Below are 25,318 nucleotides of genomic sequence, written 5' to 3' on the forward strand. Positions count from 1 at the left end.
AATTCTCAATCTTGATATAATGAATGTGGATATTGATAGTCCTTATGGATATGTATTGGAAGTGGATATACATTATCCCCAAGAACTTCATGATAAACATTCCGATTTACCATTCTTAGTTGAACGTTTGATACCTCCATATGCAAAATCGAAAGTTCCCAAATTAATTCCAAATTTAAACGACAAAAGAAAATATATTGTTCACTATAGAAACTTACAGCAAGCTGTCAATCATGGTTTGATAGTGATGAACACACATAGAGTATTGAGGTTTAAGCAATCATGTTGGATGAAGCCTTATATAGATTTGAATACTGAAATGCGTAATAGGTCTAATAACAAATCTGAAAAAGATTTCTACAAACTAATGAATAATGCAGTCTATGGAAAAACAATGGAAAACGTAGACAATAGAATTGATGTTAGACTCATTACACATTGGGAAAATATAAAAAGAACTATAGGTGCTAGTTGTCTCATATCGCGACCAAATTTTAAAAAATGCTTTATTTTTACAGAAAATTTTGTTGCCATTCAATTGGCTAGAGTAAAAGTTCATTATGATAAACCACTATATTTAGGATTTTCCATTCTAGAATTATCTAAAACAGTTATGTATGATTTTTTCTATGGATGTATCAAACAACAGTTTGGAGAAGATGCGTCCTTACTCTACACTCATACCGACTCCCTTATTCTCAAAGTAAATACAGACAATTTCTATGAATTTATCAAAAATAATATAAATAAGTTCGATACATCTAATTATAAAATAGGAAACCAATTCAATATTCCAGTGACAAAGTCAGTTCTGGGTAATTTCAAAGATGAATTCCCAAATGATCCAATAATCAGCTTTTACGGTACAGGTGCTAAAGCGTATTACGTGAAATCTGTTGATGGTGAACTGAAGAAGGCCAAAGGTGTGAAACGATCTGTTATAAAGAATGAATTGACATGTGAAGACTATGAAAAAATCATTGAAGAGGGAGGTATGATATTCAGGAAGATGAACTCGTTCAGAAGCGTATTGCATGATATTTACACTGAATTGAAAAATAAAGTCGCTTTATCGTATCATGACGACAAGAGATTCATCATTCCGAATACCACTCGAACTCTTCCATGGGGTCATAGCGATATAGAATTTTATCGAAATGATCCTAATGATAACATTCGTTGGGTGTCTGAAATCGTTCATTCTTTTTCTCAAGAGAGCGCCTTAGACCAACTAATCAATTTGTTGACTGTAGAGATGAATAATTGAATTATAATTCGAAGTATTATTGCTTATTCCTTCAAACCGGAACATTCTTATTTGTGATTATTTGTGATTATTGTATTATGTATTGTATATGTATCACTTTTACCAAGTTACTTAGATGAATAAAAAATGATAAAAATATTATTTGTTTCATTTCTATTTTCCTAACCAATTACTGTAAAGTATATAGCATAATGTAAATGAAAGAAATATCAGTTTGAAAAGAATCATCGTAGAGTGCACAATGTCTAAAACAATCGATAAGTTTGGTAGAAAAAGAAAATTGAGTGGTAATGTCATTCGAGGTCCTCCCGGGATTGGTTTTAAATTAACAAAAGATGGTCATTATGACATGCAAAGAAAAATATTGAAAAATATAAGCGAACCAATTGACAAGAGTGATTGTGTAACTGTATCATATCTTGAGGGGGAAATTAACGGAACAAAGGAGGTTATACTTCTAGCCCTACAAGCTGCAATACAATCCACAATAGGCAATATTGCTCGGGACGCCCGGCAAGCATTTGACGATAAAATTGCAGAGGCTCGGATAACTTTCACTCGTAAATTTGACAAACTTACAAGTGATGTAGACATAACAGCGTCTACAAATAAAAAATTTGATGCTATGTCAAACATAACAGGGACTACAATGAAAAAGTATGATGTACTGGAACAGAGAGTTGAAGTATTGGAGAAAAACCATAAAGAAGTTTTGGAGAGAAACTATAAAGTCAGGCCATCATCATCAGGTGGACTGGGATATCCAGGACTGAACATTAATCCAAATCATAGAATAATACAACCAAAACCAAAACCAACTGATGATGTATTAATGGAACCAACATGGTGAATGTATTCCCTCGTTAGGTTAGGTTAATAGTTACGTTAGGTTAGCTGCATAGTTACGTTAGGTTAGCAGTATAGTTACGTTAGGTTAGGTGTTAGGTTAGTATTCCCTCGTTAGGTTGGGTTAACAGTTACGTTAGGTTAGCTGCATACTTACGTTAGGTTAATAGGCGATCGCGATGCGATCGCTTCGCGATCGCTCAGCAGGCCGCTTCGCGGCCTGGGGCGCTCAACATCCACCACTTGCATCCGGGGCGCGTTTTTTGCCCCTTCTCGAAGCCCCGCCCCCTTTCCGAAGCCCCGCCCCTCCCCTACCCGAAGCCCCGACTCCCAACATTTGCGCATGTACACCCCTACCCTCAACGCGCATGTGCGCTCCCACCATTTTCCCACCACTCACGCATCGAAGTCGATACCCTCCGGAGAGCACTCCACAACATTCAGTTCGAGAAGTCATCTCATCGAGAGCAGTCCACTCCACAACAAGGCAGTACCTTCCAACGACCAACTTGATATTTGAGTAAGTAAATTAAGAATGTTATTTTTTATATCAACTAACTTTGTATTATTTCTTCTTTTTCAGAATGGCAACCAATACACAGGAGGTGAATAATGCTGTGGCGTCTATTCTGCCGGTGTCCGCTGACCAGGAGGAGCCAGCATCTTCGGGAGCGGTGTTGGGTGACCAGGCAACCACTTCGCGTTCGCGAGTTAGGTGCAGATCTGCTAGCCCTGACTTATTCGAGGAGGAGGAGGAAGTCAGGCCTGTAAAGAAGGTTTGCCAACGACCTGCAGCGAAGGTTGGTCCTATTTCTAAGTACCGAGATACTTGCAATGGGACAAATCCTTATGCAGGTAGTTGGTCGACCTCTAGTAAGAGGGCCTCCACACCACCACCACCAGCAGCAGCTGGTGGTGGTGGTGTGGTGGAAACTCCGAGGATTCCTTCTCCGGAGTTGGTGATATTGTCTCCGTTGGTGACGCGACTACCACCGCTGCCAGCGACACCGGCGGATCCTGAGGTGTTGGTGCCACAACCTATCGAAGAGGTTAGTGAAAAGTTGAGTGTTTTTCTGCAGAGATGTAAGGAAGCAGAACGAGCTTCCCGATCTAGCGAGGCCGCGTTGGTTACCATGAACCGGCAAATGGCTGAAATGGATACCCGACTTAGGGAACTCCAAAAAGAAATGGCCGAAATACATCGGAATTATGCATCTCTGCAGGAAAGGTGTAAAGCAGAGACCTCTTCGATAGAGCTGTACAAAAAATTAGTGACAATTATGGACACTTTTTTCGTAGATAAAGTGTAAATATAATATTAGTTTTAGGTTAGTTAGGAATATTTAATTATGGAAGTTTTAAGTTTATATTTGTAATTTTAGGAACCAAAAAAAATAAAATAAAAAAAAAAAAGTGAAATAAAGGGTGTACATTGTTTTGGTTTGGTACACATTGAACAATCCGATGGTTGGAGCATTTTTCTTCACTTCCTCTTATTATTATTTTTTTTTTATTTCAATTCCAAGTTCTTCTAGACAAATACCTCACATCAATTTTTGTGTTCTCTAATCACTTGTAAATAATTTCATGTGAAGAAAATTTGAAAAATAAAAAATAGACATGTTTCATAGTGAAATCGACAAGTATATTTCATTTGTATTTTATCCATTCAAGTATCTCTTTCATTGAATATGTCTTATGTCACTTTGCAATTTACCCCTACTCATTGAATATGTCTTATGTCACACTGCAATTTACCCCTACTCAATGTCCCACTCCTCTCCCACTCCCTCTCAAAAGTATAAAAGTAGGAATCATCAGATGAAATATTCAGTTGATCAGCTAGCATCGAGATGGAACCTGATTCAACTACTGAGCCCTATAGTGTCCCGGTGCCTCAAATGCCTTACTATGCATCTATACAGGAAGGATTCGTGGACTCCACAACGGCACCTCATGACATTCCCTTCGAATTCATGAATCATGACTATAGGGTGCAGGTTCAGCATGTCACTGGGAGTGATGAAGCTGACCTATCGGACGGGGATTATCCGGATCCCTACCAATGGGATGACGAATGGGGTGACCCACCACCTGGAGACACCACAGATGATGATGACGACGACGACTCTGGCGACGATGCTGATGACGAGCTTGACGTTAGACGTCCTCCACCATCCCCTATCCTCATCGAGGATAGTCCTCCGCCATCCCCAATCCTGATCGATGATGATGTCCTCAATTCCGATGATGACATATAATCATCTACTCGTCCATCCTTTCCTTCCACGGAGTACACACTTTTTGGTTGGTGTACACGAGGCACTGCGAGGCTGGGGCAGTGTCTTCCTCCCTTCCTCTCCCTTCCTCTCCCTCTTATTAGTTTTTTTTTTCATAATAATCACTGAGAATTTCTCCTAATAATCGCTCAGAGTTTCATTCTTGATGTTTTCGAATCTCAAACACTGTTCTACATTTACACTTCACCCCCTCCGTTTCATTTCTTCCAATATAAATATAGCAACAATCCCAGTTCTATATCATTCTTCCACAATGTCGAGTACAGGACCCATCCAAGTACATGAAATAGATTCAACGTCTGATCATTTGAGTACAATCTTCGCTCAATTTCTGCAGCGAATCTATGATCTTCCTGATGATTTCGCAGAACGAGTGGAACAAGGTATTCAGGACGACATAGATGCTGTTGACGATAACAATGCGGATGATGTGATTAGTATATCATCTGATTCAGATGATTATGACGACGACGACATCATGAGTATATCATCTGATTCAGATGACTATGAGAATGATATCATTAGTATGTCATCTGATTCAGATGACGATACCATAATTATTGTTTCTGATGATGAGGAGCGTTAGTCCATATAATTGCATGGATTAATAAAAAAATAACAGCCCTTTTCAGGGCTACAATTAAAGACTGAAACAATAAAAAAAAATAGCTCTTTTCAGAGCTACCATTATACTTTCAAACAGAAACAGATTCATACCATTGTTAACATTATGTTAACATTATAATCTCAAACGAAATATATGTATGTGAAAGTATTCATCATTATATGCATACAATGATTGACAAAATGCCAACTTCAACTTTCATTTAAAGTAGTACTCATCATACGCATAGATATTCAATGACAATCAAATTCTAAATTTCGACTGTTCAGTCAAAGTAGTAATTTATTTGTCATATAATGTATAGATATTCAAAGACTAACAAATTACTTAGACTTTTATTAGTCAAAGTATTCATTTGTCATATAATCTATGAATACTAATACAACTAACTACTGTTTGTGTGAATAATGTAGCCCTGAAAAGGGCTGTTGTTTTTTTTGACCAGTAGGTCCACGGTTATTGTGCCACAGGTTGGACATTATTACATATAATACATGTAGATACTCGGGTGAAGTTTGTTAGTGGCCTCTCGCAAGCTTCACACCAATTCTGTCCCATTTCCATAATTGAGACAGTGTTGTGGGTGTTGACATGGGCATACCACCCTCCATTATTGTTTCTATGCGAATAAAACCGAAAGCAGCACCAACATAGTTTTTTGTTCTCTCCATCTATTGTGCTGATCAATACGTATGCATCCATTGCACAATACAAATCCAAGGGATCTTCCAGTGTCTCACTGACATTGAGCGTTCGCATACCGATCCTCAAAGCACCATCGCCTTCAGTTGTGTCAGCTTCTATCCCTTCATCATCTCCTTCTTCATCCATGACCCTCTCAAACTCCATCACGTCATCATCTTCGTCGCTTTGGTTGGCCTCGTTTTCAACTTCGTCTATCTCATCTTCATCGACTCCAATATCTTCTGCTTCAACTATCACTTCCTCTAGCGGAACATTGACATCCTCATCATCTGATTCGTCTATCCAATCGTTTTCATCAACAGCAGATATTCTATTTAATGCAGCATTTATTTTTGCAGAATTCATCTTGTTGTTGTTTGCTCACAGTTGTAGAGAATGAATGAATGAACTCTAGGTTTGCAAGTCGACTTATATAGGAGGTGATGCGACTCCCACTTGACTCGTTTAGAGTGGAATAGTAGGAGAAGTTATCCCACTATACTTTCACATGATGTTGATTTGTATAAATAGAGATCGTAGGTGTAGGAGAGAGCATTCAGAGTTTCTGTAAGTCATCTCTTAATATTTCTAATCGAATTAGTAAAATGCCGTTTCCAAAAGAGTGGAATGAAAAACCAAAAGTGTGTGTCTACCCAATGATGATTGCAGGGGCTATTGTGTGCTACTTTTGTCAAATAAGTAGACCTAAGGATTCAATCAATCCATGTACTGGTATGTGTAGTGATTGCGTGTTGCGGATTCAACTATCGCCTCCTTCTCATCCACCGAAGCGAACAAAATCGGATTATCGTCAACAACAGTTACAGTGTCTGAAGTGTTCCGAATCTATAATATTTAACAATATAGGTATCTGTAGAAATATTTGTGGTACCTGTGCTGCCGTTCCAACTCCACTGCAACGTTGTTTGCGTTGTGATACATATTCCATGAATTGTTGGAATCATGTATGCAATGCATGTAGAAGTACTTGGGATCTGTGTGAGAAGGTTGGTCAACTCTACCCCAATAGGAGAATCCATTTTTTTCAATGTTGGTGTTTGACGCACGAGCAACAACTATTGAGGAATAGAGTCAAAGAACGTTCCACATCCACAGAGACATATCAACATTTTTCATTTTATATTTTTTATTATCGTTATTGTCCTCTATTATTAATAAATATATAAATATTTTGAATTTATTTGTATTATTTTCTAACATTTAAAAATACATGCATGCAACACAAAGTTTTCCTCTTAAATGACAAAGATTGTTACATGCGTGAATAGTTTAGTGAGAGAGCGCATGTGCCAGTTGATGAAAGAGCGCATGCGCTAGTTTATTTTCTTCTATAAATGGTGAGGTCTCAGTAACATCATCACCTTTCCTATCCACATTCTATTGCTATCACATATCATTCCTCAGACCTTAATAATCATGAGCTCTATGCCGCTATTGATTGCTGAAGATGGTTCACCACTTGTTGATATCGATCAGACTGATTTTGAAAATATTCCAGTATTACATTTATCCAGTCAAGATTCGATAAATGATTTTGATATTAACGACTTCGTTAACTTTGCAGATGTGCCAGAACCAAATGAGCAAATTATTATTGAAAATCCGATCGTTTCGCAATTATCATCACTCAAACACTCTTCATCTACCCTTCCTCTTGGTGTTGATAAGAAATCTAGAACAATCAAGAGGAAGGTTACTAAGGCATCTTCATCGATTGTCACTGACTTTAAAGAAAAGAAAGAATCCAAAAGTGTTGTGCGACAGAAAAAACCTGCAACGAAAAGTGACAGATCGAAGAGGAAGCCAAAAGGTACTCCTAAAGAAATGAAGAGTGATTTGAAAGCTGAACCGCTATCTTCTTTCAGTCCCCTCCATCGGTTTGGGGAAATGAAAAGGAAAGCAAAATACCGTCTTGTAAAGGCACAGATGACTATTGCTGAACTTGAAAAGAGTGAGCGAGCTATTAATGCTAATAATGAAACTCTTGAAGCATTAGATGCCAAGATTGCATTAGCGAAGGTTGAATTGGCTAGAATGTCTAAAGATGCTGATGAACTCCGTTCAAAAATTGGTAAAGATAAGCAATTCCATCAACGTTCGAGAATGCAAGCTCAGGCTGAGCTTGAGGAGTCGACTAAGCTTTATGAGACGGCATTATCAGTGAGAGATAATTGGCAAAAAGAGTTGGATACTGCATTTCAAAGTGACGGCGATTAGTTTTGGGAATGATAATGTGTTTTCAATATCGTGAGTTGAAAAATATAAGCGGGAATGGAGTATACAATTAATTTGGTTTGGTATACACAGAACATTGCGAATGGCTGGGGCAATGTTTACCGCTGCAATATTTTTCAATTCACATACTTATAATTGAAATGAAAACAATAATGAACTTTAATATTACTTTATTCATAAAAGTCACTATTAGATACATTTAAACCATATTTGATTCATCAATCCAAGAATTTTGTTCGCTAGAAAGACCTAACCACTTTACATATACTTTATTTTTTCTTCTCTTCAACACCTTCTCAATCAGATATACGTCAGGATTCTCGGTTCGTAATAACTCTTCTTCGTAAAATCATCCTCTAATCGGCTTTTCATTCATATCTTCAAGATTATAAGTCGTTGGGATGGTTTTATTAATTTTAACAATCTTGAATAGCTCCGTGGTAAAATTCGCAGTGTAAGACTTTTCAAAAATATTTTTGTATTTACCTATACGTACAATATCATTCAATTGGAATTTGGGTTTACTTTGTCTTCCTCCAATTCCATTGATACCCTTGAATTTCAATTTTGTTGTTGAATCAACATTGATGGGTGCCATACCTATTGTACGATGAACTTTATTATTATATCTACTAGTTATAATTGGAAGAATATCAAGCCATTCGTGGTGACCTCTCATCAAAAATTCCTTGTAGAGCCATGCCTTTATTGTACGAATCACTCTTTCTGCTATAGCTGCCTTCTTTGTGCTGAATGTTGAATAATGATTGATATTATATTCTCGCATGAGAGATGAGAAGCTTCTATTAAAAAATTCTTTCCCTTGATCGCTTTGTATATGTTTAGGGGAAAATTTGGCTTTCTTCAGTACATATTTCATTGCATTAGTTATTGTACTACCTGTTTTATCTTTAACTGGCACAGTCCATAGATATTTTGAGTAACAATCAATTACTACAAGTATATATCTGTATCCTTCATTACTTTTTGCATAAGGTTGTAGTTCAGCTAGATCTATTTGCCATAGATCTGCAAAACCTTTGATGGTAGTTATTCTTCTACGAAAATTACGTCTTGCAGGTCTATGTAATTCATTAACAACTTGTCGTTTGATATCACTTACTTCATTAGTCATTCTATTTCAATATGATTAAAGAGAAAAAAAGTGATAATGTTACTGCATTGAATGATGATGTGACAGTGATCATTACTTGTGGATATATATTAATATATTATACCTTCTTCACGTAATTCTTCAATTATTGAAATTATTTCATTATCATGTCCGGTATGTCCAGCTGACTTTGAAGCTACCAATAGTCGTAGGCGAGCAACTAACTCTTTCGGTGAATTCCAGTACACATAATTCGCAGGCTTAGAATTATATGTTTTCTCCATTTTCACTCGTTTGATTGCTCCACCAATTTTACTTCTACTCCTTATTGGATATTGTCGTGAGTCTAATAGTGGTTTGATAACTTCACGAAATTTTTTATAATTTGTATTTTTAAAACCATTCTTCAGATGATATTGTTTATATGGAGCATTCGTTATTTTCAATATTTTGGAATATACTTGACGAGTTTCTTCATTATCAACATCTTGTGGATTCTTCAAAAAGATCATATCATATAATTCTGGACTACCTGCGCATTCATATTTTTTCACTTTATTAGCATCCCAAAATGAAATGTTTCCATCTTTGAAATGTACCACTAGACTTCCCATTTTCAGCTTTTGTGTAATTGGATCCATACGTACGCCAAATGTTCCATCATATGCTGGATTTCTAGATTTTACATTATTCAAATGTTTCATCAAAACATCTTCACCACTTTCATTCATAACAGGTGAGATGTCAGGATCCGAGGAATCGATGTGGGACGATGATGGTGTTTCGAATAGAATTGTTCTCATATCGTCTTGAAGTGTGCTCGTGTCACTATTCACAGATGATACACCATCAAAAGATTGTTTTCTTCCTATTGGAGTACTCATGGGATAATTTGAAGTAGATTGAACAGATCCACGATTTGGTGATAACACTGCTGATTTAGAAGTAGCGTTTGATGATGAAACATTCAATGGTTTCATTATGGGCTCATACAATCTTTCAAGTGTCGAACGATTTTCAATATTATCATTCTTGATAGAGTTGAATTTCTGTCTGACAGCTTCTGTTGTCTCTACTAGTTGACGTTTCAAATTCATTTCATTGTTTTTATGTTCAGAATCGTTTTTTGTATTCATAATGCCCTTTTTAAATTATAGCTCAATTCGTTGATGAAGTGACCTCTACAATATTCAGTGATCGAATAAGTTTCAAAAACAAGATCATGGGTATATAAAACTATCGAATCCTTTGCGATATCTACCTTCATCTATTTTTCTATCCTTATCAATTACTAGAAATCCATATTGATCCTCCCAGCATTTAACACACATCAATTGGAATTGTTTGAATGTTACATCGGGTGAAACATGATCTGAATAAATGTGATGTAAATTCGTCTCATCTTGTTTGAACATTATAATGAAATTGGTATTGTCACGCACTAACTGTTTGGGTACCCGTGAATATGTCTGTGCTAGATAAAAACAATCAACATCCTTATGACGTCCCATACAGAAATATGATCTAATAATATCTTGCTTTTCACATATCACATCATCGAAAATGAAAACAGAATTAGGCTTAGCGTCGGAGGGTTCCACTATTTCTGCATTATTGCTGAATGTATAAAAACCTAATTCTTTTATAGGTTCCAAAACACTTCGCAAGTACTGATATTTAGGTTGATTGAGTGATTTCGAATGGAGATACACATTTCTAAATCTCAATCCTTGTGGATGTGTTAATAGTGATATCATTGCATTCGTCTTTCCACAATTTGAAGGTCCTATAATGAGTCCTCGAACTGATGATGGAAGTAGTGGACCATGTCTGAATACTCTTTGTCCATTCAATCCACACCCAAATTTCTCATCTAGATTATCTACAGCAAACTTTTCTTTCTGTTTTACAATGCGCATCGTGCCGTGGTTGGAGACTATATAAATGTTATTAGCTTATTCATTTCAATGTGTACCATCAAACGATACGGACGTATTGAAAGTGATCGTAAAATTAAAAGAGGTTGTGGTTTTGTTAATGATTTAATAAACAAACTTCCTTTCGAATTACATCTACCCGGAGGTTATCAATACTGTGGACCGGGTACAAAATTGAAACAACGTTTAGCTCGTAACGACCCTGGAATCAATAAATTAGATATTGAATGCAAAAAACACGATATTCAATATTCTAAGCATCCATCCGATCTTGCAGCAAGACATTTAGCCGACAAAGAACTTGAATACAGCGCTTGGGATAGGGTTAAATCGAAGGACGCGAGTATTGGGGAAAGAGCAGCTGCATTACTTGTCACCAACATTATGAAAGCGAAAAGACATATGGGCATGGGTTGTAGTACCAATAAGAAAAAATGTAAGAGGAAACAATCGAAGAAAAATAAAATTAAAAAAGTTGCATTTGGTGCTGGGATAGTCCATAAAGTGCGAAATGTATTGAAGAAAGCTGGTGGAAATCAATTTGTGACGAATAATAGCAAAAAAGCTATCACTGTGGCATTGCAGGCGGCACGTAAATACCTTAAAGCTGCCGGTGGAAAGAAGAAAATCCGCACACCACGCATAATTCCTGTTCCCAAGATCGGTGGACTTTTACCATTGATACCAATTTTTGCTGGACTATCCGCACTAGGAAGTTTGGCGGGAGCCGCTGCTGGTATTACCAAGGCCGTGAATTCGGCAAAAGCCAGCAGAGCGGCTTTAATGGAAGCCAATCGTCACAATAAAACCATGGAGGCTGTAGCATTAGGCAAACGCGGAAGTGGAATATATCTCAAACCATACCGTAAAGGTTTAGGACTATATTTAAAACCATACAAAGCCACAAACAAAACAAAAAACTGATTGAACCCCTACCTCAGAGGCCTCTTACTGATCTCGATCTCAGTTATTATGCACAAAAAATGAAAATTCCACATTTTCGTGGTGTTTTTATGCGTGATAGATTACCATCTTCAGGTCCAAAACAAAACGAGACAGCTATTGTTAATTTAGATGGAATAAGTGGACCAGGAACACATTGGGTGGCATATAAAAAATGTGGGAAAGAAGTCACATATTTCGATAGTTTTGGAGATCTACCCCCACCATTGGAATTGACTCGATTCTTTCGAAAATGTTCGAATGTAAAAATCAAATATAACTATGATCGACAACAGAAATTTAATACAGTTCTCTGTGGTCACTTGTGCTTGCAGTTTCTCTCTAAATAATTTTCCAAATGAAAATGGATTCAACACCAAAACTGGATCGGGAGGCTATCAAGGGAATGGGGTTTTCACTTAGAATGTTTTCAAAATATGGTACCTTGAAAAAAATGGATAAAGTAATGCTTGCAAATATGCCTAAGGAAGTGATACTTGCATGTGTTGCACATGAGATTGCATATGTTTGGGAAAAGTTGCCTAAGCATCTGCAAGATGACATCGATATAATGAAACATAGATATTGTTATGAGCACCACCACGATCAAAATTCAGATTCGGATGTTAATGATGGTCCTATACCTCGAAAATCTATGTGTTGTATTTGTAATATAGAGGATGTGAATATTGGTATCAATAAAAATGATACTTATTACAATACAACACCTTCCAAAAAGTGTAAATTGTCTCAAATGTGCTGTTGCTGTGTACAATAATAAATTGAAATGTGTTTCAAAATATTCATCAGTCATGTCACGAAAGTTCGAGCTACAAGTTGTCGGGACAAGTGTCTTGAGTGCGGATTTTTTTCCACCAATTGAATTGGATAGGAACAGTCGTTATGGATTAGGACTTTTGGGATTCTATGGATGCAATACAATCAATAATATAACTGAAGCTAATAACTTAGTTAGTTTTAGAATCAGTAATGACAACTCATCGATACCCCAAAAGTTGACAATTGAAATTCCATGTGGTGCTTACGAAATAGAAGAGATCAATGCCGTCATACAGAAACATATCATGTTCAGATTGTTTCATGATAAAAAACCAAATGATGTCGTTGCAGATGATATTTTCTATCTACACGCCAATAATAATACATTCAAATGTGAAATGCGATCCAAATATGAAATTGATCTGACACATCCAAATTCTATAGCAGAAATGATGGGGTTCGCTCATGGAATATTTCCACCAAATCAGATACATGAATCATCATTACCAATAAACATTACAACTGTGATACTTATCCGCTTAGATTGCAATATAATATCTGGTTCATATATAAATGGTGAAGAATCTCACATTCTTTTCTCATTCGATATCGATGTTGAACCTGGCTACAATCTTACTAAAGAACCACACAGTATTATATATATGCCTGTCAGTCCAGAAGGTCGTCAATTGATTCACAACATTACAGTGCGTATTTTGGATGAAAAAAATAACCTTATCGATTTTGGAAGTGAAGAAGAGATTTTCATTATTTTGGAATTGAAGAAAATCGAATAACTGTTGTTATGGGTTTCATTTACAATAGACAAAATCGCATTGAACAATCCCAAACGAGTTGCACTATCAAAAAGAAAGGTGTGCATAAAAAGAAAAGTGTGCATAAAAAGAAGCTCATTACACAAGTGTATGCTAAACAGTTAGCACATAACGCTCTGTCTGTGAGTGATCTTAAATTTTTGAAATCAATTGGATTGAAAGTAGGAAAATAACAATGGTGCTCGAAACAAACAGTGAAAAGTTGAATATATTCAATGAACCAGTGCTCGATCATTCTCTCATAAGTTTACATGAGCATACATATAAGCCCTATGGATCACCGCTATTCAGGAATTCGGATGAAATCAGAATTGCAATCAATAATCAAGATGTTATACCAGATATTGCCGACAGCTTCATTTACATAGAAAGTAAATTCACCCCCAAAGATGTAGCGAAAACATGCTATCTCTCGAATAATGCAATTGCATTTCTCTTTGACGAAATTCGTTATGAAATGGGTGGTGAACAAGTGGCTGTTGTTAGAAAACCTGGGATAACATCTACAATGAAAACCATGATATCATTTGGACAATCTCATGCTAACACATTATTGACATCTGGTTGGGGACTTTCACAATTGAAGCAAGATATCTTGGATACAAACAGTCATGTTTTTAGTGGAAAACTACCACTGAAATATTTGATGGGTTTTGCTGAAGATTACAACAAAAGTATCTTGAATGCCAAACAGGAATTGATTTTGATTATCGCCCGATCATTCAAAAACTCGTATTTAGGTGAGGTTGATGCTGATTTGGAAATAAATAAAATCGAATGGAAAATAAGACATATTGTACCAGATGATAAACACAAGCTCAAACTTTTGAGTAGAATAAACAAAAGCGGTCTGAATGCCAAAATCAAGTTGGCATATCGTATGTGGGACCTCTATGAACTACCATCATTACGTGGGACTTCTTCAGACATATGGGCCATCAAAACAACTAATGCATTGGAAACTCCTCGTTTTGTCATCATCGCATTCCAAAGTACTACCACATCTGAAGATAGAACACAGGATATTACAAAATTCACAACTGCTGATATCAATAGTATTCGAGTATACTTGAATTCTGAAGTTTATCCATATGAGCGTTGGAATTTGAATTTCGATAAAAAACTTGATGCTCCTGCTTATTATGCTTTTGAGAGTTTCCAGCGAAGTTATTATGATAAAGATATGAGTGAACCTCTGATGGACATTGGGCAATTTAGAGATAATCCACTATTCGTCATCGATTGTTCCCATCAACCGAATGCAACAAAATCATCAACTATTGATATAAAGATTGAGTTTGAGACGAGGAAGACCAAGTTTCCAGACAACACTAAAGTATATGCATTAATTTTGCATGATACAGTTTTAACATACAATGCATTGGATGGTTCAGTTCATAGCAGATATTGACACTTTTTTTTCACTCTATCATATACTGTTTTATGATCTTTTTTTATTTGTAACTGACTTATATCATGTATTGTATTTTATATCATATTTATTGTTTTGTAATCATTTTCTATTGTATTTCATGAGATTTAAATAAATAAAACATGAAAATAATACAAAGTTTTTTATTTGACATTATTTATGATTTACAGGAACATACAGACTATCTAAAATAACTTCTTCCTCATAATCATCATTTTCGCGACCATCTTCAATTTCCTCTCGATTTTCATCATTCAATTCAAAGTGATGAATAATCCATTCTGGCAAGTATGGTTGGAGGCTATACAGGAATCTTCTTAGGTTCAGTTCAATCATAACCTCACAAAGTTGCCACAATTCCAATTCATTATCCAAAAATTTGTTACAAACTTCTGCACCACTCCAATACTTCTCAGCATCACGAAGGCATAATTCGATTTGTTTTTCATCATAGCATACACTCATATCATAATTGCTTGCATGTTCGGCTCCATCACCCAACACCTTCAATTTAGACGACAAATGTTGAACCGATGATTTGAGATCTACAACATCGACCCAATCTTGACTTGCGTACTGCATCCACATCTTTAAATGGTGGAACTGAAATCGAATAAAAAAAACAATAAGCAACCTCCAATTTTTCAGTGATATAATACTCACATTCCCATTTTACTTGTAGTTACAAAGTGGGTGTATTCAACTAAGTTAGTAATGTTTATATTTCCATATAATTATCATCTAATATATGAATATCAATAAAACAATAAGAAATTCATTATAATTACTATTATTATTCAATCATATTGAATTTGACTAGAGTTAGCGTTTTCACACCAAAAAACTTTGTAAGCTATGACCTAAAGAAATTCGCTATAAATTATTACAATTATTATTCAATTATATTGAATTTAACTAGAGATCGCGTTTTCATGCCAGCAAAACTTTGTTGGCTCTGTCCTAAATACACCATCGTATATTTACCACCTGATGAGTTGATACAAGATATTTCGTCATCACTGAATTGCAACGAAATACGTTTTGGTAGCCATGTTTTAAATAATTTATCATTGCTCACATCTTGCAAAGTTAATAAAATTGATTTACCAAATCGTGTAGAATAAGTTGACATATTTTTAATTATGTACACTTCATCAATTGGCAATGATGATAAGGCCTTTTGCTCTAGTATTTCAACCTCCTGTACAATCAAATTATTAATTTTATTCAAGTCTACTTTTGAAACGGACATGATGATAATATATATGAAAATATAAACAATTTCCAACAGACAAATACACTCACCGTCTTCCTTCTATTACGAACTGAATAACACTCTACCAATTGCTAACTGCTGCAGATATATTCGTCTACTGATTTCATAGTGTGCCAGGCATTTCTTTTATATTAAACAGTGCGAGTCACCCCCACCATGAAACCGCGAAAGGTTCACATTGCTAGTTGCTATCCACTAGAGATGCCTGACGTCACAGCCAAGCCCATCTCCCAATTTGATGCGATAACAGTTGCCGGCACGAGCAAGCAGTGGTCGTTGCGCTCTCGGAGAGGGCAGACGTTTGCACGGTCCTCGCCCGCCTGCGTGTCACCATCAATAGCGAGGGTAGGGTGATGCGTTACGTCACATCATTCACTGCTTCGAGAGCGATACGAACAAGCAATTGTCGTTGCGCTCTCGGAGAGGACAGACGTTAGCACAGTCCTCGCCCGCCTGCGTGTCACCATTGATGGCGAGTCTGGGGCGATGCGTTACGTCACATCCTTCACTACATCGAGGGAGGTGAGAGCAGACCGATGAATACGCATTACTCTGCCACACGTCGTGGAGTGAACATGTCGCTCTCTAGCCGTTGAACGGTTATTGCTGTGACGTCACTCCACTACTAACTTGGTGCCCTCACACCGATGGAGCATTCATTACTTGGAGGATCTTCGAAGTATGCAGACGTATGTTTGTACATAGACAAACAAGCACATGATGAAACCCTGTACCGTGCATTCTCTTACACACACACACACATACACACACAAAATCTCATATGAAAAAAAAATCTGAACGATCCATGCACCAGACACTTCAAGGTCACAACGCCTTGACTTCACTGCACAACAAAAAAAAGCAAATAACACGTCATATTGGTGGGGGGAGGATTAGAACCGGGAAAAAATTTCTGAACGATCCATACACCACACCCTTCAAGGTCACATCACCTTGACTTCACCAAACAACAACCAATAAAAAAGCAATTAATACGTCATAGTGGTGGGGGGAGGCTTAGAACCGGCTCAAATCTCCTACTAACTTCAACTAGCGTTTCAGAATGTGACTGATAATAACCAGTCCTTGAAACTTATTGTTAAATCATCTGAAAATAGAACTTTTAACGGGTGATGATCAACTGTATGGCCAAATATGCGCCAAATTAACTGACTATTATAAGACAACAAGTATAGCTGAGGCACTAGCCCAATCTAATAATAACACTGATGATCTTCAAACATGACTCAACCTCTGATGGAAGCACCAAACTCGTATGAAGTTTGCAAATAGATTAATCTGATCATTATTACGCATTGGTCTAAGACGAAACGGAATGGTTTAAGTTTGACGATAGTCGTGTCACTAAATATTCTGGCCATATCTTGAGTTTATTGAAGCCTCTGGAGATACCCTACATTCTACTCTATGAGAGAGAGGATATTGGCAGATCAAGATTTTCAGATGTGTGGTGCTGCAGGTTTTTTCGGGCTTCCCTGCATCTGTAAAAGCAAATGCTCCACTGGAATCAATCAATTCGTCCCGGAGCGCCAATTAATTTCTGTTGTTGTTTCATAATTTCATAATTTGTATCACTTTGAAAAATTAAATTTAAACAATATTAAAAAAAAATTTATGTGTGTTATCTAGATTTGGAATGAGGCAGAATTTTTCAATAACAAAAAAGTTTTCAACTGTATAATATATGCATGAAAATATGTTTCTCGGGTTACTTTATATGTAGGTATCACAAAAGTACCCTAAGAAAATATGCCATTATGGAAAATTTTATCAAAATGGAAAACAATCAAATTTACGAGCACGTTGAAGACAATACTTGATTAATAATAATAATAATATTGCATAATTATGCATAAAAATACATTTGTACATAAAAGGAAGGGTTAACCGAAGGCTATCTTCCACCCCTCCCAAAAATTATACAGTGAGTATAAGAAAATAATTATAAACATACTTATTTACTATCATAACAATGATAGAGAAGAGAAAAAACTAATACATCATATAGTTGCTAATAACTCTTAATATTCTTAACATTATTTTGGTCAATTCAACAATTTCATTGCACTACCATACATTGAATTTTAAATTTTTTAAATTAGCACTGAGCAGTAAGCATCTGTGATTTTATGAGATTTTAGAGGAAATTTGATAAAAATTTCAGAAAAAGGAATTATATTCAATTCTCATTTATAATATAAATTTTTTATTTATCAAGACATACCCTGTTATCCAAGGAAAATACGAAATACTCATCAATACACAGTGATATTTTAAATAGTGGAAAAGTTGGAGAAATGATGGCCTATGGAAAAAGAATGTCATCTAATGTAAACAAAGAATGATGGTATATAGGTAAAGTTCCCAGAAACTTTATGAAAGACAAAAAAATATCACCGTGATATACGTTAATGTTAGGTAGCGGTGATATTTTTTATAATTAGCTAAAATATGTTTAGAGCGAGTACTCACCATTGTGGTCGGGTTACTAGAATTTATTTGATTGAAAAATGATTCACAACACTTTAATTTATAACTTAATCTTTTAGTTCTATAAATTGCTATAACTGAAATTTTATTGTCATCGTTCTGTCAAAAAATGAGTTGATTTGAATTTTCACTATAGTAACTGAAAGATACCTATTCTATAAAGGTTGATACCAACAACTTAATAATAATTCTCATATACAATAATAACAGTAAAATCCGCATCGTATGGGATTTTTGATTGGTAGCCCCAATTTGAAATTTCATCAACATCTTCAATGGTTATTATTGTTTCAACGGATAGTTTCAAAAAAGTATTTTATTGAATTCACATAATTTTGTCCGCTGATCACTAATCTAAATTCAAAATTTGGCGCTTCTCTCTACCACTTTGAAAACTCGTGGAATGACACCTTCTTGTCAGTATCGCACATTGCAAACCTTCATTTATCCATATTAAATATAGTCCAATGTCGCAGAGCGATCAGACATAACTTTTTTTCATATAGATAAAACCGTAGGTTCTCAGTAGCGTCTCATGTTCTTTGAATAGCTACGTGCTTTGATAATCGCCTTGTGTCACCTGGGCAGGTACCAGGTAAGAAAGGTAACTAAAAATAAAAATTAGTTTGAATGTATATGGCTGATTTTTATGAATGTTTTGTAGAATATTATTCTGATATAGTATCATAAGTGTCAGACACTTTCCATGGACCAAAACTTTCGTCAGATGCTTTGAAGCTTCACAAAAAGTAAATGAACTTTACTTATTTTTACATGTCTGATTGTCAGATATGTTATTAAGGCAACTATCATAAAGTTATATTTGATTATTCCGACGAATTGTAGTGATCAAACATTCTCTAGACACAAAAATTATTCAGCCGAAAGAATTAGCGCGAGATCACTATGCGAATGCTTCTCAGTCGAGTCATCATCCTCATCATCATCAGCTTTGTTGTCGTTGCTGGCAGCTTCTTCTTATAGATAATAAAATCAGAAAAAATAAAAAGGCAAATATAAACTTTTTAAAACTTGATGTCAAAGTACAGTAACTGATTCTTGAAGAAATTCACTAACGTCTCCTGGTAATAGGTTGCCATTAAACTGATGGAAATGATACTGGTTTTATCTAAAGTCAACCTATTGTTTTCAGGAGTTGAAATGGTAGGTTGCTTTTGATTTGCATTGTTCCATATGCTAGCATTGTACCTAATTAGCTCAGAAGAATTGTTGAAATAACTCAGATTTGCATGGTGGTGAACTGCTAACATCAAAATGTTTTAATTTTTTGTTAATGAGTTCTTTGTTAGGTAATATTAGATACTCTGTAATTATTTAGAAACAGCTGAAGCCGGGCAGCATCAACGTCGAGTATGCCAGGAACACTTTGAATTTTGCAGATAAATTTTTGTACTTTTATTGAAAATATCTTTTTGTATATGCTCATCGCTAAACAATTCTGGATTTCCAAATTGCATAAAAGTTTGCTGATATTCATGTTTCTTCATCAATGTATCGAATGGTATTTGTTTATCTTTCGCAAAAAAGGCGGGATTAAAGTCACATCCAGTCAATGCATGAAATCCTGGCAAATTTTTCAAGATGGTCCCAAGTACTCGTAAACTTTTGTTGAATTAATGTATCTTTTGTTATTTCCGGTGTCTGCATGGGTATAGCAGCGTATAGCATGCGTATCGCGCTTATTCTCTCGGCTGAATAATGTTTGTGTTTAGGGGATGTTTGGTCACTACAATTTGTCTGACTTATGAAATATAACTTTGTAATAGTTACCTTAATAACATATTTAAAAATCAGACTAGTAAAAATTTAGTGAAGTTCATCAAGTCAATTCGAGGTTGGTCAGTACCAATAAACAGTGCTAGGGCACTGCCTAATTTTTTTAAATACGGCACTCCAGTTTTTTCATAGATTTTTGTAGCCACTGGTAATAACAAATTCAGCTATGTATTATAATACATCTCAGGAAACACGACGACGTTAATGTTACGTGCACAAATGGTGATTTTTCGTTGGTGACGTCAAGCACCATAAAATTACCAATTGATAATGTCATAAAAAACAATTATTGAAGACATGAATTGAATGTCGTTAATTTGACGTTTTTTATTCGTCAGTGAAAAATATTATATGATATACATTTTCACGAACAGCAAAAAATGAAATGCATAATATTCAAAAATTAGAATTTCATTTATACTTTAAGGCTTATTTTTCAACCCGATTCGAATATATCGCCATAGCTATGCTATTTTCATGGTTATGTGAATAAATTTTACAGTAGACTAATATAGAGCTCTATGAAGTATGTGTGCTGGACTGCAACAGAACCAAAAAGTAAGAGAGATTTATTAACTTCCAATCTTTGACAGAACATTTCTAATAGGAATTAAATTTGAAAAAAGCGCCCCGAGGCGACGATCCATAAATCTATATCACTAAAAATATACGAGATTGACGTTATGTCTCAGTTTAGCACACACATTTCATATCACTCTACGTTCTATAATCTGAGACATTTTCTGGCACTCATGTATTCAAAACGCATTCGTCTGTGATTGAAATACATTCATTCTGGCGTTTAAACGATGAAGTCACATAAACTATGATTTGAAACGTATTCATAGGTGTTTTCTGGCGTTTATTCGTATTCAAGGGTGTAATAAAAACGATTCGTAGTTACGTCATTGATAGTAAGATTCGCCAGAATGGAATGATTCAATTTGTGTCAGATGTCAAATTCAATAATAAAAACAAACTTTTCAATTTTCTCTAACCCAATTATAATCGTATTTGTGCAAGTAATAATTTTCCAGCTTTATTTTTATTAACTATTACGATCAAAATAAATCAGAAACTGACAAGTAACGTAACGTAATGTCAAATTCCGTTTCAAAACCAACCTCACGATAGTTTTGAATCATGATGAATACGTTTCAAATCATAGTTGATGTGACTTCGTCGTTTCAACGCCAGGATGAATGTATTTGAATCACAGACGAATAATTTTTGAATACATGAGCGCCAGAAAACGCCTCATGATGATTCAAAACTAGCGTGAGCTAGGTTTTGAAAGGGAATTTGACATTACATTACATTACATCAGTTGTCAGTTTCTGCTTAATTATGGTCGTTATAGTTTCTAAAGTTCTGAAAACGCTTTATCAAATACGCTGTAAGGATGTACAAAATAAAGTTGGGATATTATTGAATGCACAAATCCAATTCTAAATTAGGTTAGAGAAAATGGAAACGTTTTTATTTTCGAATCTGACATCTGACACGAATTGAATCATTCCATTCTGGCGAAACTTATTATTAATGACGTCACTAATACACGCTCGAATACTATTAAACGCCAGAAAACACCTCTGATTTTGTTAAGTCATAGTAAAAGCTTACCTTTGATGTTAGTGTCTCACAGTTTCAGAACTCCCAGTCTACATCTAACATCACCACGTAGATGTAGCCTGGGAATTCTGTGTCTTCTGACTGGAAACGCAAATGTGTGGTTGCTTCGTGCGTATGTGTTGTTTCCTATTTTCGGCAAACAAGTGTTGCCCATCTTTGCACTTGGCAACACTGCCCTGATGAGGCCAATAGCCAGAAACACGTGTCCGTGGTCTACCCCCCCCCCCCCTTCTGTATCTGTAGAGTAGGGAGGGTGAGTGTAGGCCCACAGCACTTAGGCCACATGTGACCCATTGTACATCCTCCCAAGGAGTTGTCCTCCTAGGTCATCGTCCATCCTGTCCTTTCCAGGACAAGTCTCTGGGAGACATCTCCTTTATATCGGCAGGTGTAGGCCAAGACTCACCGAACATACATTCTCTTATTGTTCCTGTTCGCACCAACGCCCGATCCAGCTATTTCGCCGCACCGGGCAAAATAATATTTGCCGCCTTTCACCCATGCGTTATTCCATAGATGGTATAATTTTAACCTATTTTTGCCGCCCCGGGCAATTTCCCGGTTTGCCCCCCCCCCCTAGATTGGGCGCTGGTTCGCACATCCTGCATAGAGGTGTGTTCACTAGCCTCATATTGTGGAGGTGTTTCCTTGGTTGACAGTGGCCAGTCAGAAATCCTACTGTCAAGCGTAGATTTTTCCTGGTCATCGCCAAACATTTCTTCGGCGCCAGCTTCCCAGGGTCGCCCAGGATGATCCTGGCAAGATTGCATCCTTTGATTTCATCCCGTCTCTTTAGGGACTGAGCATGGATGTGATGTTTGGCTAGTTACGCAAGTGTCGAAGTCATCGGGTTGTAGGTAACACTGGGTCCTAAAATTCTTAGTCCAGCCGCTTCCTTGGCCAAAGAGTCGGCAATGCGATTTCCTTTACTCCTGTCGTGCCTTTAAACCCACCTCAGGATAATATTATTATCTACAGAGGCTTTGGCTGAATCTTGGCGGTACTCTAGTACTAGCCCTGAGGTAACACGTTGTCTGTTCAAGGCTAATAGGGCTTGTCTGCTATCAGTGCAGATTGTTATGTTTTTGCCAGAAATTTCTTTCCTGGTTATTTCTTTTGTGGCAATTGAGATACCAGCCAGTTCTGTTTGGACCACGCTGGTATTTTTCCCATTCCCTACTTAATCCTTAGGCTTAGTGATCTGGAATACACTCCACATCATGAGCCTTCTTTGGTTTTTGAGCTGTCTGTAAATATGCGTATTGCATTTGTAGCATCTGACTCTATGTTCTGTTTTATTTGTATTTTGTAGGGTTTATTGAACAAAAACCTGGGTTCAATTGCTTCACTGGTTGCCTGCAGCAGATGTTGCGCAGGTAGCGCTTTTCGCCATAGGCTCAGCCTCAATAATTGATCCACTCCTACTTCGAGGTTTACACCATACGTACACAATCGTAATATGGACATTAACGCAACTTCCTTAACGCTCCTGTGATGTTTTAACAAGCCAGTCGCTGTATTTGAAATAATTTTTGGATGGCCGTTGCTTATAGAACTTTCAGTCACCATGCGAATCCGTATGTTAACATAGATCTTATTATTGCAGTGTAGATCCAGGTGACCACACGAGATGAAAGACCCCATGCGCGTCCCACTGTCCTCCAACATTGCTCATAAGCCATATATGCTTTTTTTCTCTACTCTGTAGGTGAGAGTTACATGCTAGCTTCCTGTCGAGGATATTACCAAGGTATTTCACCTCTTCAGGGAAGTTTAGTTTGCTTTTGAAGATTTCGGGAGGTTTTAGGCCCGAGAAACTTCTTTTCCTGGTGAAAAGGACCATCTCAGTCTTCTTGGGATTGATCGACAGTGAGTGTTTTCCTTACACCATGTTTCTATCAATTTGAGCCCATCCTGTGCTCTATCGCACAGTGTGTTCACAAATTTGCCGGTCTGCAAGATAACTATATCATCTGCATATGCAATTGTGTAGAATCCATTATTGTTGAGGTGATTAATCAGGGTATCCAGAAATATGTTCCAGAGAAGGGATGATAAGACCCCTTCCTGTGGACATCCCCTCATGACAAGTCTTCATTGATACTACATTGATACTTATTGCTCTACTAGAGAGCATCTTGAGTATCCATTCTCCTACTGCCAGGGGTACATTCCTGGAGTGTAGTTGCTGAGTAATTGTTGGAAAGGTTGTTTTATTAAACGCCCCCTCGATATCTATAAATATACCCAGGGTGGATTCTTTGTTGTCTAATGATCTCTCGATTCTGCCAACCACATGATGAGAGGCCGAATCAGTACACCTTCCCGGGGTATATTTATGCTGATTTGGATGCAGTGGATTGTAAACTAGTACTTTATCTCTTATGTACTGCTCACATAGCCTCTCCATAGTTTTCAAAAAGAACGATGTGAGACTAATTGGTCGGGATGCTTTCAGTAAGGTGTAGTCCATCCTACCTGGTTTGGGTATGAATACTACTCGTACTTCTCACCACTTACTGGTAATATACCTCAGAGCTAGAGAGGCTCTGAATATTCCAACCAGGCGCGGCATAAGAATATCCAGTCCCAATTGAAGTAGGGATGGTCTCATACCGTCAGGTCCTGGCGACTTGAAGGGGGGAAAGCCCGATATGGCCCATCTTATTTTGTCCTCGTCAATTACTGCACTAACAGATTGTCAGTCGTATTGTGAGGGTGCTGTTGGTACTTCCGTCCAGTTCGTGGTTCCAGAAAACACAGAACCTGGGAAGTGAGTTTCCATAAGAATCTCAGCACTCTTTCGGAGGTTGGCGGCTTTGTCGTCATTTTCCCTCGTCAGGATTCCTTCTGTAGTCTAGAAGCTAGTGGAAAATCTTCGACTGCCCCACAGTAGGCTCTTCAGGCTCCTCTTTGTTTTTGTCTGTAGACTTTTTTGAACTCTCTGAGGTTGGCTGGATATATACACCAGTCCTCATCGAATCTTGTATGTTTCGCTTTGTTAAAGGTCGTTCTCGCTGTCTTCTTGAGGTGTTCCAGTTCAGGGCACAACCATGTATTGGTTGTGCCATCTGTTTGAACCA

The 25,318-nt window shown here is 36.7% G+C and overlaps 1 protein-coding gene across 1 annotated transcript in view; it reads right to left on the reverse strand.

Annotated features, from left to right (window-relative positions):
- The window catches only part of LOC111512553 (tubulin alpha-1B chain), a 55,150-nt gene extending 36,201 nt beyond the window's left edge, over positions 1-18,949 (reverse strand). The window contains exon 1 of the mRNA XM_074185483.1: positions 18,789-18,949. Within this exon, the coding sequence (XP_074041584.1) occupies positions 18,789-18,791 (3 nt within the window). The 5' untranslated portion in view covers positions 18,792-18,949. The remainder of the gene's footprint in view (positions 1-18,788) is intronic.
- Between the last annotated feature and the right edge of the window lie 6,369 nt (positions 18,950-25,318).

This window comes from Leptinotarsa decemlineata, unplaced genomic scaffold (assembly GCF_025532065.1).
Source record: "Leptinotarsa decemlineata unplaced genomic scaffold, Ldec_3_MD MMD2_P_RNA_scaffold_2, whole genome shotgun sequence".
In the NCBI taxonomy this organism is placed as follows: domain Eukaryota; kingdom Metazoa; phylum Arthropoda; class Insecta; order Coleoptera; family Chrysomelidae; genus Leptinotarsa; species Leptinotarsa decemlineata.